The sequence below is a fragment of the Zingiber officinale genome, chromosome 1B (assembly GCF_018446385.1).
Source record: "Zingiber officinale cultivar Zhangliang chromosome 1B, Zo_v1.1, whole genome shotgun sequence".
NCBI classification, from domain to species: domain Eukaryota; kingdom Viridiplantae; phylum Streptophyta; class Magnoliopsida; order Zingiberales; family Zingiberaceae; genus Zingiber; species Zingiber officinale.
The window spans coordinates 76,661,819-76,679,119 of record NC_055986.1 but is presented as its reverse complement, the minus strand read 5'-3'; the positions used below and the strand labels follow the sequence as shown (position 1 = coordinate 76,679,119).

At 35.7% G+C, this 17,301-nt stretch overlaps 1 protein-coding gene across 1 annotated transcript; it reads left to right on the top strand.

The window, feature by feature from the left end:
• Positions 1-1,564: 1,564 nt before the first annotated feature.
• Positions 1,565-5,226, top strand: LOC121967943 (carboxyvinyl-carboxyphosphonate phosphorylmutase, chloroplastic-like). Its single transcript, XM_042518484.1, has 7 exons — positions 1,565-1,865; positions 1,977-2,050; positions 4,040-4,122; positions 4,219-4,243; positions 4,337-4,356; positions 4,441-4,590; positions 4,668-5,226. Exons 1-7 carry the CDS (start codon positions 1,651-1,653, stop codon positions 5,022-5,024), a joined length of 924 nt encoding a protein of 307 aa, XP_042374418.1. The 5' UTR covers positions 1,565-1,650; the 3' UTR covers positions 5,025-5,226.
• Positions 5,227-17,301: the final 12,075 nt, after the last annotated feature.

Sequence of the window (17,301 nt, the reverse complement as noted above, 5' to 3'; positions counted from 1 at the left end):
CTAATCGATAAAGGATCACGGGACTTTTCGGAATAGAAAATCCGAATTTATAAAGAATGTAGTAATCGAATTAATTTATCCAAGTGAATTAATAATAATTATTTTTTATTATATTCTCACCGTCGCAATATTAATATTAAACTTGTACCAGCGGTTCCAGCCTGGCCACGCCATCACGCCTCATGCACCAATTAGTCACATGTCTCGCATTTACTAATCAACTATTTTTTTTTTTAAATTGAGGCAGGCGCAGAGAAATATTTCTATCGACTTACCAGTGATAGTAGCCAATAGCAATTATTGACGCCGCATTCTGCAAATCCTCCTGTAGTGGTGAAATGTGTCGATCTGGCAGCTCCGGACGACTGTCCACACTGTTGGAAGATAATAAATTAGTAACGGAAAATTATTATCGCTACAGTGTATGCAATCATTCGATCAGCCCTCAATCAAATTACGAAGAGATGAAACTCAGGACATCTTCAATTTAAAATTTACGAGATTTATAAAATTTACAAAGTTAAATAAAAAATTTTGAACATTTGAGATTTATAATTTAATAACAGTAATAAAAACTCAAATCTATGTTTCAAAATTAAATTTATTATATAATATATTAGGATCATCACAAAATTAGAATTCTAATAATTGAAAACGCTCTTACCAATGAGTGAATTATTGACGCTACAGAACGATGCAATCATTGGATCAGCCACGACTCAACACACGAAGAGACGCTAATATTCTATCGGTTGTTCATCCAACCGATGAAATCGAAATTAAATAAATAAAATTTCTTTTTAATTATTCGAATCAAGCCAACCTACTTGTGAGCAAATTAAATAGATAAAAAATTAATTAATTTGATAAAAACTAAAATATTCATTTTTTTTTCATGATTAGTTGATTAATATTTTACCTAAATTGATTGACAAAATGTTAAATATCCATAAAAATTCACAATTCATGATTGATCAGTGATAAAAAAAAATGATAATCTCAATTAATTTTATTGACTGAGTGATTAATTCGATCTCACGAAAATTTTTCATCGGTCATTAGGTAAATCGAAAAGTGCACAAAAAAAACTCTGGTAAATATTCCGAGATAAAAAAATAAAATAAAATTTACTTCAATTTAATTGATTAATTTGATATTTTAAATCTTAAATTTGAAATTGAATCCCACTAATGGAATTAATTGATATTTTTATAAATAAAATAAAATTTTGAATTAAGAACTTTTGATTTTGATTTGTGAGTTACTTTGATTTGATCCTATGTTGATTTGTGGTTTGATTCGTGGCGCAAGTGTGGTCACGTGCTTCGCCGTTGAAGTTTTTTATACGTTTGCATTTTTTTAATGATGGGCTGGAAGAAGAGATCTGCATATCGTGCCCTCTGCCAGTGTACCGGATAGTCCAAGTGGGATCCACTGGGTTTAACGGTCAAGATTAGATCTAGATCAAGACGATCTGATCTTGTCCGTCAGTGGAGTATCCCGCGGTGAACGTATCGAGGAGGTAACCTAGGCGTCCGCGCGCTATAAAATCCCGGCAGCCTTCGCCGGAGTTCTTCATCAATCTCCTCTCTCTTCTTCTGTTGCTCTCCTTCCGCTTCGAATCCGAGGCGTTCGATCTACGAGCAACGAATGGCGCTCTCCGTGAAGCCACTCTCCGACGGGGCCGGGCCCAGGAAGACGCGCATGCACCGCCTCATAGAGGAGGAGGGCATTGTGCTGATGCCCGGCATCTACGACGCCCTCTCCGCCGCCGTCCTCCAGCACTTGGGCTTCAAGGCTGGATTCGTCTCCGGCTACGCCGTCTCCGCCTCCCGCCTCGGCATGCCCGACATCGGCCTCCTCACGTATGCATCCATCGCCCATTCCGCTCCCATTTCCCCCAAATCCACTCTTCTTCCACCACCATTTTTTTCCTTCTTTGATTCGTTGTTGACTTGAAATTCATATGATTTTAGGCCACCAGAGATGGCAGATGCAGCGCGAGCGATCTGTGCTGCCGCTCCTAATGTTGCATTTATCGTTGATGCAGGTAATGATTTCTTTTTTCTCCCAAGTCCCAATGAGGATTTTAACTCTTCTCTACTTATGACAAAATTTCTCCATTTTATTTTATTTTATTTTTGCCGATCTGTGGTCTTTCGCCCTAGTTGGAAGAAATAAATTTGAAATTTTAGCTCAATTTGGACGGTTCTGCTGACTACGTACAGATAAAATTTTCAGCACTATTTGATGCGTGAGTCAAATTTTGATGCTTGATGCTGGCAGATAAAGGAACTTTTAAAGTCTAGTTAAATTCAACAATTGGAATAGTTAGGAACATTTTAAAATCATAAATGTAACTAGTCAAAGATTATTTACAAAATTATGTAACAAATGCTATAGGTTATTTCGAATCACAATTACCTTCATCTTTATTTTTGGGTGCGGTGAGGGCCACGATTTACTTCATCTTTGATAAATACAAGCAATTTGTCTTTAATTTCTGTAGCTAATTTTGTCGATTGGTTCCAATTTTGTCCTTTTTGTTGAAATATCATAAGTGTAACTGATACTACAACTAAAGGATCAATTGAAACGGTCATAATTTCCTAGATCGGTAGGCCATGATAACAATTCTATTATATTTAAATACTACAAGTTTCTACTAAGGAGGTCCAGCAGGTAGGTATATAGGCAATTCACCTGCAGCTTCTTTCCACTGCTAATTTTATCTAGTTTTATTTCACTTATATTGGCTGTAGGAATAATTAATAATTCTATTCTATATAAATTTTTATTAAATAATTATTTTCATATCAGGTTGTAAAATTGTTGCGCTACCTATTCTATTTTAAATTCATGAAGAATAGATATTCCTTCATCTATTCCAAGAATAATCATTCCTTACTTATACTATCTTTCAAATGAAACATTCAATAGTTCAATTGTATACTAATTTGATTAAATTGGCTGAATAGTTCAATTGAATCAGATGATCCAAAATGAGTCAATCAGGTTCAGTTTAAAAGAGTCAATTGTCATCAAGTGATTCATCCGACTAGGTTTGATGAACCGAATAGGCTAAACATGCGCATCAAGAGCTTGCGGGTGGGGTGGCTAGACTAACCTATCAAGTCAAGCAGGTAGGTTATCCCATTAGGTTGACCTAGTTATACATGACGAGTTAACTAGGTTTGCATAAGTAAGATGAGTTGTATAAATTATTTATGCATGCAATTCTTTTATTTTTTTTAAAAATTATTCTTTACATATTCTTTATAATATTTTATCATTTATTTCAATTGATGAACAAAATTAAGAAAAATTTATTTTTATTTATTCCTTAAGTATTTTCTTTTTTAAAAATAACTATACTATTTCTTATCTAAATCATCATTAGTCTTAGAATTCCAGGAGTGGTTAATTTAGAAACAGATCCACTTATCCCTTATCTTAATTTTGAACTTGAATTTTACTTAAAAAATGTGGAGTTTTATATACTTGAAAGATATTTATGACATAGTTGAATATCCCAATAGCTGTTGAATGATGCGAAGGATTAGAATTAGAAGATCATTGGCGCACGGCACATCTATTTGCTTTAAAATATAGGAAATGCAGGAGAGTTGTGATATAATGTTTTATCTAATAAAATTGGTCGGAGCCACGTCATATTCTTAATAGAATGGGTTTGCATGACATCCATTACGAGGCATGTTATCTTGTATATATGTTGATTAATTTGGTCTTCATCGCAGATGCTATCTTAAATTTCTTTATAATCTTTATTTGTCTTGTTCTCAGTAGGTACCTAAACATGCTCTGGTCTTTTAATAATTGAAAAAACCTTACCTTTATTGCTAGTCAATTTCATATTCATTTACAGATCTATTGAAAGCTTGATCTCGTTGGCTATAATTTTGTCCGAGCATTGCTGTGAATTGAATGATAAACTTTTATTACATATTAGCTAGTTTATATGCATCTTGCAGAAACATATTTTTTATAAAAAAATTCTAATTTATTTTCAACATTCCAGATACCGGAGGCGGCAACGCTCTTAATGTCCAGAGGACTGTGAGGGATATAATTGGCACGGGTGCTGCTGGTTTATTCCTCGAGGTATCTTTGGGCTGATGCAACAATTGTTTGCTTCCTTCTCTTCTTGTCGTGTAACAATTACAGCTAAATTTTTTCTTCTTTTCACATTGTTTTTAGGATCAAGTATGGCCAAAGAAGTGTGGTACGCAAATTGACAAATTTTGATATTTTAGCTTTTCTTTCTTAGAGAATTCTTTGATGATTGTTCTCCCCTTTTTGTCTCTCAATCCACAAGGTCATATGCAGGGCAAGCAGGTATCGTAAATTGACTTTGGTATTGCTCTCTCTTCCCAATCTCAATCAGATACACTGAACGCGGCTATTATTTGACTACTTCAGGTGATACCCGCCGAGGAACACGCTGCCAAAATAGCAGCTGCGAGAGAAGCCATTGGTGATTCTGACTTTTTCCTCATTGCTCGCACTGATGCCCGTGCAACCGCTGGTGGTCTTGCTGATGCAATTGCACGCGCTAATCTCTACATGGAGGTACCGGATTATCGTCTTCGCTCACACCCAATGTTCTAAAACTATGCAATGATCACTAAGTGGGTAGCAATTTGCAGGCCGGAGCCGATGCCTGCTTCGTCGAGGCGCCAAGGAGTGATGACGAGATGAGAGAAGTGTGCAAGAAAACCAACGGTTTCAGGGCTGCCAACATGCTTGAAGGGGGATACACACCCTTGCACACCCCTCAGGAGCTCAAGGAACTGGGGTTCCACCTCATCGTGCACTCCACCACGGCCGTCTACGCCTCTGCTCGCGCACTTATTGACGTCCTCAAAGCACTCAGGGACGAGGGGTCAAGCCGAGGCCAACTCCATAAGCTCACCACATTCGAGGAGTTCAACGGTTTGATTGGGCTCAAAGAACTCAATGAGATTGGAGCTCGCTTTGAGAAGTTCACGGTGCCCAAAAACTAAGAGCGCTATGTTATGGCCTGCAGTCGAGCGTCTAGATTTTAAACTACTTGTGTTGAGCTTCTCATGTGAGAGTGTTCCTCGTTTTGTCTTCTGTATCTTGTAATTTTGCGGTGTCTCGTGTGGCTGCGTTTCTCGTGCGTTAGATTCTTTCTGTAAGAAGTATGAATAAATAATATGGAGTATAGTGTAATCTATTCCATCATATGTCAGTCTTTGGTAATATGATGCAGGCTCTCGGAGACACAAAAAAAAAAAAAAAAAGAACGTCCTACTCTCTTGTTATTTGATAGTCGGCTATAAGTTGATCTCATAATTTATTTTCTTTTATATAATATTGGAACGGACTATGAAGAGCGTTCAAAAAGAGTACAAACGTATCTCAACCTAAATAAAATTGATAAAAATTAACATGGAGACATCCGATAAAATTGGACCGATACAACGAAAAAAAAAATGTACTAGTTGATAGACCAAGAGAGAGACAAAAGACTCCTAGTGTGTAAGGTTCATAAGGCCCTCCACTAGATACATCTAAGAGGGCAATGCCTGGCCCTCTCAAAAGGTATCTCTCTTCTTGGTTGGTACTCATGCTTCCATATTTGTAGACTCTTCTTCCAGCATAAGCACGCCACATAAAATTTGGGTGATTAAAATGAAATATGATAGTGTATCACAATAGATAGTTAGTATAAATCTAGACCTAGGAGATCACATAAACAAAAATTTATAATAAACTTAAGTTATATATCTAGAGGAAATTAATCTACCTAGAGGATTAAAAATCAGAAGAAAAAATCCGCCAACCCACAACTGATGTTAAACAGATGAAGAAGTTCAATTGAATTTATTAAACACCACTCTTTTCATTTGCAATGCCTTATGTTTAAACTTTATAACAGTATCAGCCAACTCAAGAGTACCATCACTTTCAAAGGTGAAAAGGAGTACCGAGTCCCAACCGATGAAGATAAGCATGTTATAGGTTGAATTCATTGAAATGGATCCATCAGCATTCCACCTTTGACTCCAAACCGATGCATCCATTCCTATATGAATGTCTCCTACCTAATGAAGAAGCACCTACGGGTCTGAGATAGGGATGGTCTTGGAAAATGACATGCTTATAGTTGGAGATCCAAATTTTTTTGGCTTGGTGGTTATGCCCTTGTTGTTGCAGATAGAGAACAATTGGGGAAGTTGCCATTTCAACAAGATGTCATCAAGCCACCAACAATGCCATAGCAAAACTCGATGCATAGAAATGTTGGACATACTTATGGATTTCCTTGAAAAGACCATTAATGGTCTACTTGACCACCTTCTAAGCTTTAGCTGGAATTGAGTTTGATTGAAAATAGGCCTACAATGCATAGGAGTATATAAGGGGAAAAAAAATTAAATAGATTGGGTAACGACGAGTCTGGGGTGATCGGTCCGACCCCACGAAAATTTTCCACTGGCCACCAGGGTAAATCGGGAAGCGCTCGCAGCGGACAGCCCAGGAGCCCAGCATCCTTTAGTTGCGTGCCTCATTTGGATGAAAAATTTCTACAAATTCACCATAGCTGGGGCTCGAACCGCAGGTACCTAGATGATAACCTGGATACCCTGTCATTGCACCATAATTCCTGGGGCACATAGGAGTACATAAGAAGCCACTCTCAATAGTGGAGAATTGCAAGGTTGAATTCCAAGAGATGTAAAACTCCCTTGTCGCCCAAAGCATTCAAATGACCAACTCCAAACCACCAACCCATAAGCTGAAGAGGTCAAATCTTCATCATAATGATATAAGTGAAAGCTAAGATCGAGAATATCAAATCACAAAATTAGTTCTTACGATTCCATTAGTCTCTGCTTCACAGGATCGTGATTGTTGTACCTATTTAACACAAATAATTAATCACAACACACAAAGAATTAGAAATTACCCTTGAAGCGTGTTTTAACAATTCTTCTCTACACTGGATTTACGCTTCAAACCTCTAAGCCTTCTTTGGTGTTCTCTCAAACTCTAACATAGGATTATTATGTGTGTGTGGGCACAACTTTCTACCTAACTAAGTTATTTATAAAGTAGCCTAGAAAAATGAGATAATTCTAAACCAAGATATGTAATTATCTCTTTTCCATAAATTAATAGATAATCAAATCGTATCATATCTTATCATATCAGGAAAATTCTAATATAAACTTTCTGTTAGGACCCTTGGCGGCCAGCTAGGGGAGGGGGGTTGAATAGCCCCTGCACAAATAAAAATAAAAAACCTTTCTCGAACAAATAACTTAATTAAAGAACACTTGCATTAAATAATAAATAAACTGAAAATCAGAGGCTCAGAGGTTTATTTGGTTACAACCGGGGAGGTTGTTAATCCAAGGAATAGAGTAGCACTAGTTTCTCCTTTAGGCGGAGAAACCTCTTTACAGCAGTGAAAGCACAGAAAATAAGAAGCTAAACAAAAACTAAGATATGTATAAGTGTTTTTGCAAGAATGCTTGTTGTTCTTAGCTTGTGGGACCAAGGCTGTATTTATACCCTTGGTCGGGGTGCCTGGAAGAGTTCCAAGCTCCTGGAGTGGGATAAAAATTTATCCCAAACGCAACAATCAAAGACCACGTCGAAATGGCTAAAACTTGGGTTTCGGGTTTCTCAAAGGGTTCCGAGCGCCCCGAATCATTTCGGGCGCCCTAAAGGGGGAAAGTCAACATTATGTTGACTTTCTCTCCGGGCTTCCAGCTTCGGCTCCTCTTGCTTCAGTCCGGATTCTTCCGGTCACTTGGGTGATTTCGGCCATCTGGAATAAGGCTCACCCGAACCCAACTTCCGGCCTTCTCGAGCAACCTTCCGCTCTGACTTCTCCTCCCTCGGAAATGTCGCACGCCTCCTTGTCCGCCCGCTTACTTTTCCTTAGCACCTCATCCCTCAAACGCACTGAGCCCGTCGGCTCTCTCCTGTGCCGTCCTTCTCGCTAGCTACATCTTTTGCTCGACTCCCTATGCTCCTATGTTCCTGCACACTTAGACATAAGGTAAAACACAATAGGACCTAACTTAACTTATTTGATTACATCAAAATTACCTTGGGGTACCAACAATCTCTCCCTTTTTGATGTGAGCAACCCAAGTTAAGTTAGGGTAAACATCATAAAGTTAGAGTAATAAATTTGCAATTAAAGTGCAAAAATTTTAAAAAAGGTTAAACTACCTCCCGTAAACTTAATCTTTCCTTCTCCCCCTTTGATCACATAAAAAATGGGGTATAAAATAAATCTAAGGGTTAAATTTTTTTATAAAAGGAAAGTTTTTAGTTAAAAAAAAAAACTGATTTTCAACATTTTGAAAAACTTATCAAGTTTTTGAAAATTTTGAAAAATAATTTTGATAGCACTAAAAAAAATTATAATAATTTTAAAAAAAAATTCTAAGTGAAAAATATTTTTGATATTACCAAAAAAATGTTAATAATTTACTAAGTTTGCAAAAACTAATTTTGTAGAAATAATTTTGGTAAAGAAAAAAAACTTTAAGCCCCCTTTTAAAAAAATCTAAGTTAAAAAAATTGTGTAACTATTTAAAACATTATTTAATTATAATTAAATACTTTATCAGTTAGTCAATTAAACATTTTATTTCATTAATTGGCTTCTAGGCTGTGGCGAGACACTACACCTTCTTGGTGATTTGAGCAACAACCACTTTTTAGACAAAGTCTCTTAAAGAAATTCAAATGTTTAATTTTCTCGCTGAAAGCGGTAAGTCTAATTAAAGTTCAAGTTAGACAAAACTTTGGAACCCAATATAGGTTCCAGCCAACTGATTAATTGAGAATTTTTTAGGAGCATATTTCTTTAAAATTTTTCTAATTTGTCCCTTATGAAATCTAAGATGCCAGCTTAGACTATTATAATTTTGAGTTCTAACATTCAAGCATGCATGATTTTTCAAGTTCTCTATTTCATTTTGTAAATTGTCATTTTTCAATTTTATTTTATCAAATTCTTCTAATGGACAAGATTTTGCTAGAATTAATTTTAACTCTTTAATTTTCTTTTCTAGCTTACAACAATTCTTTGATAAATATTTTATAAACTTAAACGACTTATCAGGAGGAAGAGATCATACCTGACTTACCTTATCGATCTCATTATCTGTAGCTCCCCCTGAAGTGCTACTTTCTTCCGATGTCGCTGCCCCTTCATCGATGCTCATTTCAGACGAGCTTGCTTCATTTTCGTCGTCTTGATAGCTTGCCATTAACGCTCCGGAGAAAGCCTCAATCTCTGATTCGGACAACGTTTTATCCCACGTCGCCTTCAGGTTTTTGTGTTTGTTTGTTTGGACGGACTTCTTGTTCTTACCTTTGCCCTTGTTCTTTAATTTAGGGCAGTTGTCTTTAACGTGCCCTTCTTCATTGCAGTGGTAGCATTTGATTTTTCTTCTTTTTCTACCTTGCAGATGGTTAGTTTTTCTAGATTTAAATAACTTTTTAAATTGATTTACCATCATCGTCGTTTCCTCGTTTTCGAAAGAAGATTCCAACTCTTGTTCATCCATCTTCGCCTTGAGGGCAATATTATGCTTTAGATCCTTCTTTAAATCTACACATCTCGATTCATGGACTTCAAATGTTGAAAATAACTCTTCTAAGGTAACAAATTCTAAGTCCTTAGAGATATAGTAGGCATCTACTAATGATGGCCATTTCGTATTTCTAGGGAAAACATTTAGAGCGTACCATAGCAAATCTCGGTTGCTTACCTTTTCTCTGAGATTCGAAAGTCTGGTGATGAACTCCTTAATCCTCGAGTGAAGGTGTGCAATGGATTTGTCTTCTTCAAATCGAAGGTTGGTGAGCTGGTTGCGAAGTAAGTCCCATCTCGCGAGCTTGTCTTCGGACGTCCCTTCTGTTGGTTGCGAAGTAAGCTTTAGCTGGAATTGAGTTTGATTAAAAATAGGCCTACAATGCATAAGAGTATATAAGAAGCCACTCTCAATAGTGGAGAATTGCAAGGTTGAATTCCAAGAGATGTAAAACTCCCATTTCACCCAAAGCATTCAAATGACCAACTCCAAACCACCAACCCACAAGCTGAAGAGGTCAAATCTTCATCATAATGATATAAGTGAAAGCTAAGGTCGAGAATATCAAATCACAAAATTAGTTCTTACGATTCCAATAGTCTCTACTTCACAGGATTGTGATTGTTCTATGTATTTAACACAAATAATTAATCACAACACACAAAGAATTAGAAATTACCCTTTAAGCGTGCTTTAACAATTCTTCTCTACACTGGATTTACACTTCAAACCTCTAAGCCTTCTCTGGTGTTCTCTCAAACTCAAACATAGGATTATTATGTGTGTGTGGGGGCACAACTTTCAACCCAACTAAGTTATTTATAAAGTAGCCTAGAAAAATGAGATAATTCTAAACCAAGATATGTAATTATCTCTTTTCCATAAATTAATAGATTATCAAATCGTATCATATCTTATCATATCAGGAAAATTCTGACATAAACTTTCCATAGATAATGACATAATTATCCAATTAATTTTTTCCTACAAGTTTTATAAATTATGACTCATATAATTTATCCAAGTTTATATTCGAGCCATCAAAGGAACCTGATTTGACCCAATTAAATTAAGCTCCAATCAATTAATTTGATCTAATCAACTCATGATTAATCAAGATAATTTATTAATCTTATTCTACTCCACTAAAAAAATAAGTTTGCACTCTCAATTTAATTGAAATCATATCACTCCCGTCGATCAATTAGAACATCTAAAATAGCATATCATTTCCATATTGCCTCCTATTAGATATTTATAGCTACTCAACCCTCATCTTCTCTTTGATAATCCCATGTGATCACATCACAAAATAGATTCAAAAAGAATGTTGAATTACTGAGTTCAGATTTTACTGTCGTTTACAAGAACTCGTGTGTTCATGATTATACCTATTGACAAGGTGACATATTCTATAATACAAATATATATTTTTTGTTATTTCACTTTAATTCGTAAAACATTGAGATATTGACCAATAGACTGATCTCACCCATTGATGTCTCAAAGAACTTCAAGTTAGTAATTAAAGTACATTATCCGCTCAAAATTGAGCTCGTACGTACGACAATCAAGTGAATTTGAATTAGTATGGTCGAATCAAATTCAAATCTCACGTGGTCTAGTCATATACAACCAAATGTATCCCCAATTTTATTACCAAATCAAAGATAGACTTCAATAAAATTGAGATGATCTTGTCAAAATAATTTATCCATATTTATTTATTGATCATGGATAATAAATTTTTTTTTGAACTGAATTACAAATTGAATCTTTCCGTGTTTAACGACTTAAACACTCAATTTATAATAATACAACAATCCAATGGACATATGCAATGCTCAAAACAAATTTATTTAAATAAATAAATAAAAGTTATTTTAATTTCAAAATGTCATAACAAAAGTACTCGATGAGTACTATACTATCAAACATTATTCTCCACTTGCCCTAGAGTAAATGAGACATGTCTAGTACACCCATTTTGAATATGTTCCTCAAAAGCTCTAGTAGTTAAGTTTTTAGTGAAAGGATCAGCAAAATTTTCAGCAAATGCTATCTTGCACATTGTCACATCTCCTCGTTGAACAATATCCCTCACTAGGGGATACTTTCATTCAATGTGTTTTCCACATTGATGGTTTCTGGGCTCTATTGAATTTGCAACTTCACCACTATTATCACAGTACAAAGTAATGACCTTTGATACAGAAGGAACAACCTCAAGACTCAGCAAAAACTTTTTCAGCCAAACGACTTCTTTCACTGCTTCACAATTTGTCACATACTCCACTTCCATTGTGGAATCAGCAATGCAAGATTGTTTGATACTCCTCCAAACAATGGAACCACCACCTAATGTGAACATAGATCCTGATGTAGACTTCTGAGTCTCTATCAACTTGAAAATTATAATCAGTATAACCCACAAGTGCCAACTCTAAAGTTGAATAAACCAAATTATATCCTCTAGTTTTGCGAAAATAGTTGAGAATATGTTTTACAGTAATCCAGTGCTCCGGTCCTGGGTTTGATTGATATCTACTAACAATCCCAACAGCATAACAAATATTTGGTCAAGTGCATAGCATAACATACATAAGACTTCCTATAGCCGAAGCATAGGGAACTCGTTTCATGTATTCCACTTCCCTTGGATTCTTGGGATTATGCTCTCGTGACAAGTGAATTCCATGCCTAAAAGGTGTTTGACCTTTCTTGGAATTTTGCATTACATACCTGATCAATATTTTATCAATATATGAAGATTGAAATAAAGTAATTCGCTTGTTCTATATATCCCAAAGAATTCGAATACCTAGAACATAATTTGCTTCTCCCAAGTCCTTCATGTCAAATTGTTGAGCCAACCATTTCTTAGCAGATATCATCACCCCCACATTATTCCCAATTAGTATGATGCCATCCACATATAACACGAGAAAAATCACCTTGTCATCTAAAATTTTTTTATGGACATAAGGCTCATCTAGATTTTGATCGAAACCATAATCTTTCACAGCTTGATCAAATCTAATGTTCCAAGACCTAGATACATGTTTAAGTCCATAAATAGACTTTTTTTCAGTTTGCATACTTTATGCTCTTGACCGTTTTGGATAAAACCATCTGGTTGCACTATATAAATGCTTTTGCCAAGATTTCCATTAAGAAATAATGTTTTGATGTCCATTTTCCACACTTCATAATCAAAATGAGCTATAATGGATAAGAGAATCTGAACAGACTTTGTCATAGCCACTGGTGAGAAGATCTCATCGTAATTGATTTCCTCTCATTGGCTAAAACTTTTGGCTACTAATCTAGCTTTAAATGTTTCCACTTTTCCATCTATTCCTCTCTTTCTCTTGTAGACCCACTTACACCCAATAGGTTTTATCCCTTCAAGCATATCTATAAGGTCCCAGACAGAGTTAGTGTACATGGATCTCATTTCTGATGCCATAGCACCCCTCCAATGCTCAACATTGACATCCTTCATGGCTTCTTTGTATGTGATGGGATCCTTCTCTTATTCAATGGAGACCGCATCAATGATTCTCTATAGAGCAAGTATCTAGAATGTAGTCGAATGACCCTTTCACTACATCTAAGTTGTGGAGGTTCTTGGTTGATTGGTGTTGATTGTCGTGTTGGGGTTGCAAGGTTACAAACATAGTCCCACATTGAAAAACACATGGGAAAGATCATGGGCTTATAAGAAAAAAGATATCTTCATTGCCATGAGGCCTTTTGGGTAGAGCCCAAGAGCAAAATCATGAGGGCTTAGTACCAAAGTAGACAATATCATGCTATTATGGAGATATCTAAATTCTTTTCGATCCATCAATTGGTATCAGAGCGAGGTTGCTCTTCACTGGACTAACCACCAGAAGAAACACGAGCTAGAACCATGATCCAAGATCGAACCATGTGGGTGAAACCTTGAATGAAGTAGGAGAGGCCTTGAGCAGGTCAAGAGTAACCCGATACTCGAGGGAAGGTCCTGAGTAGGTCAAGAGTGACCCGATGCTTGAGAGGAGTCCCTGAGTAGGTCAAGAGTGGCTCGATACTTAAAGGAGACCCTGTAGTCCTTTTTTTGAGAGAGGGATTGTTGGGGTTGTAAGATTACAAACATAGTCACACATTGAAAAATACATGGGAAAGATCATGAATTTATAAGAAAAAATATATCTCTATTGGCATGAGATCTTTTGGGTAGAGCCCAAGGGCAAAACCATGAGGGCTTAGATCCAAAGTGGATAATATCATATCATTGTGGAGATATCTAAATACTTTTCGATCCATCATGTCATTGTCTCAAGTTCTCTCCTTGACCATTTTCCTCATTCTCCATTCTAATATGAGGAGGTGATTGGTCATTGGGAACAATGTCTTCTACCACTTCATTCATTTGAAAACTATTGGTTAGTGGTCATAGAAATGTGAATTCAAATTGAGTAGGTTCAGTGTGGTTCTCTGGGTTAGATGATTTGGCAATCTCTTCCAAAAGAACCTTAGTCTTTGATTCACGCTCTTCTATGTATCTGTCCTCTAAGAAGGTTACATTTGTACTCACAAATACCTTTTTGTCTTGAGGACTATAGAAGTAATACCCTCTTGTTCCCTTAGTATATCCAACAAATATGCATAATTCTAACCTAGATTCCATTTTATCCATCTTTCTCTTTAGCACATATGCAGGGCATCCCCATACCCGAATATATCTTAGATTAGGCACACGCTCATTCCACAATTCTAGGGATGTCTTAGAGATAGACTTAGAAGGAATCATTCTTAATAAGTATATTGCAGTTTGAATAACATATCCCCAAAAGGATGTACTAAGCTTAGACAAACCTAGCATGGATCTAGTTATAGGATCGATGACGTGCTAGAGGGGGGGGGGGGTGAATAGCACTCGTGGCTTTCGCCTTCGTTTAAAACAATCTCAGAGTAAGACATAGTGAAATAAATAAAGAAAACAACAAGTAAGCGCTAACACTTTTGGTTACTTAGTTTGGAGCTTATGACGACTTGTACTCCAAGGCCCGTGATCGTCAATCAATTTCGTTGGATAATCACTATAGATTTGGAAAGTTACAACCTGAAGTACAATTGCTATATAAAATTAAGTTATCGATAAGAAAGGATTAAGAAGATATTCATCGATTGTCGGAACAGCGGTTCGACGTTGTTGAGTCATTTCGGAGCAGCACGCACGTTAGAAGATCATTCTGTTTCAGTTGTTTCGAAGTGCTGGTCGAGGCCCCCTTTTATTGCCAAGCTAGACCTGATCTAGATCCACTGATCTCAGGATTAGTCTTTGACTCGATGCTAATCAGTCGACCGATCTAGGTGTTGGGTCAACCAAACCTTCTAAACTTGCCCGACTTTCCGTCCAGATGTTGTTGCTCGGATAAGAGTCTTCATTCGGTCGACCGATCACGTCGTTTAGTCGATCGATCCCGCTAACCACGTTGGCTTATCTAATCTGATCAACTCAGCTCGATCATTCTCAGTTCAGTCGACTGAACCCGAGGTTCGGTTGACCAATCCCTTAGTTGAACCCAATCGACTCACTAGAATTCTGATATGTTTGCTTGGGTGTTCGGTCGACCGATCCAGAAGTTCAATCAATTGATCAAGGCTGAAACTTCAACCTACAAAATGTTAGTTTCCTGAAAAATAGAGTTAAACAAATAGCAAATAATAAAAGAATATAAAAGAATAACTTTTGACAGCCTCCGGACTATTCGGTTCTGACTTTTAGATTTTCTGAAAACCCTACTGTCCCCTCTTCAGAGAACGCATCCTCACCTACTCCTTTAAGGAGAGTTTACCTTTTGCCAGACCAGTCCTCTTGACCGTCTGAACTTTTTCTTAGCGTCCGAGACTCTAGAACTTCATGTTGAATGCCCGCTCCACCACCAATCCAGACTTCCACCCAGTGTCCGCGACCCCAGGGATTTTCACCTAGAATCCTCGACTCTAGGATTTCGCCTAGAGTCATCGACCCGCTAAGACTTCGCCCAGTCCCCTAGACCAGGACTTAATTGACCTAAGGTTACCAACCCCTAGGATCTAGGGTTACCTCCCCCTAGGGTTTTCCATAACCTAAGGTTACTACCCCCTAGGACCTAGGGTTACCTCCCCCTAGGGGTTTCCATAACCTAGGGTTACCATCCCCTAAGTTTTCCACCTGCTTAGAATCCACTAGAACTTTTGCCTAAGAACACTTAGGACTTTCCTACAAACTCAATCACAATTTTTAGACAACAAGTAACCTTAACTTTGAACCCTTTGTCATTATCAAAACATAAGTTTGATCGTCTGGTGCTCTCTGCATCAATAATCTCTTCCTTTTTTATTATGACAATATAGTTTAAAGTTAAGTAAAAATAAACAGCATTTGAAAGGATAAAGTAGAATAAATACCAAGTAAATTACAAGTAGCATTTTTCAAGGGAAAAGGTAAAATGTTACTCACTTCCCCTTAAGTATTACTTTTTCTCAAAATAAGACTTTTTTACTTTACTTTTAACACCTTTCTCTCCCTTTGACATATAACAAAAACTATTAAGTAGAGAAAAAAGTTGAGAAAAAAACTTTACGTTTGAGAAGTTAACTTTTTAATCTTTTCCTTTAAGCTCCCCCTAAAAGTAGCACTTTACTTTTCTTTTTTTAAAAAAAGTATTTAGCTTTCAAAGAGTTTCTTAGAAAAGCTTACTAGATATTTAGCTTTGAAAAGAGTTTCTTTAAAAAAATTTAGCAAAATACTTAGCTTTGACAAGAGTTTCTTAGAAAAATGTACTAAATACCTAGCTTTTTTTTATAAAGCTTTGAAAGACAACTTTTAAAGGATACTTAAAATTTTGAGAAGGAACTTAGCTTTTTTCCTTTAATCAAAAACATAGCAAAAAATTTTTATCAAGTACTTAGCTTTTGAAAAATTTCAAACAAACCTAGTTAGGTACTTAGCTTTTGAAATATTTCAAAAAAAAAATTTAGGATTGCTTTTCAAAGATAGTTAAATTTCTTTTCAAAAATAGTTAGATCAAATAAGATTAGTTAAGTACTTAGCTTTTTGAAAAACTTTGTCAAGTAAAAGATTAAAAAAACTTATTTTTTCAAGATGAACTATTCAAACTTGCCTTTTCAAAAAATATTTAAGGTTATTTTTCAAAAATAGTTAAACAAAAGAAAAACTTAACTCCCTTTTTTCCCTTGGTTAATGCCCAAAATGATTTAAGTAAATTATTTAAGTTTAGATATCTTAGAGTCCATGCAGAAAAAAATTAAGAATCATTTATTTTCCTAATTTTTCATCTCACCCTTTCTAAGTTATCAAACAAATATGTTAAGCTTATGAGTTGTGTGAGATGGAGTTAAGTTAATTTTGAAGTTGATTTTATCTATGACTTGAAAAATATTTATGATATTGAAGAATATTAAGGTTTGAATTACAAAAATAATTTAAGTTAATTTTGAATTTTAAAATGTTTAAATTTAAATTTGGATTTCAAAATTATTGAATTTTAAATTTTAAGTTTGAATTTAAATTTAGATTTCAAAAATATTGAATTTTAAATTTTAAAATATTTAAGTTTGAATTTAAATTTGGATTTTAAAAATATTAAATTTTGAATTTTAAACTTTTAATTAATATTTAAAAATAATTAGGATTTGA

Excerpts from the sequence above, each read along its gene's own strand:
- LOC121967943 (XM_042518484.1), top strand. The coding sequence starts at position 1,651 with ATGGCGCTCTCCGTGAAGCCACTCTCCGACGGGGCCGGGCCCAGGAAG. Across the intron at positions 4,244-4,336 it reads AGTATGGCCAAAGAAGTGTG|GTCATATGCAGGGCAAGCAG; the intron begins GTACGCAAATTG and ends TCAATCCACAAG. Across the intron at positions 4,591-4,667 it reads GCGCTAATCTCTACATGGAG|GCCGGAGCCGATGCCTGCTT; the intron begins GTACCGGATTAT and ends AGCAATTTGCAG.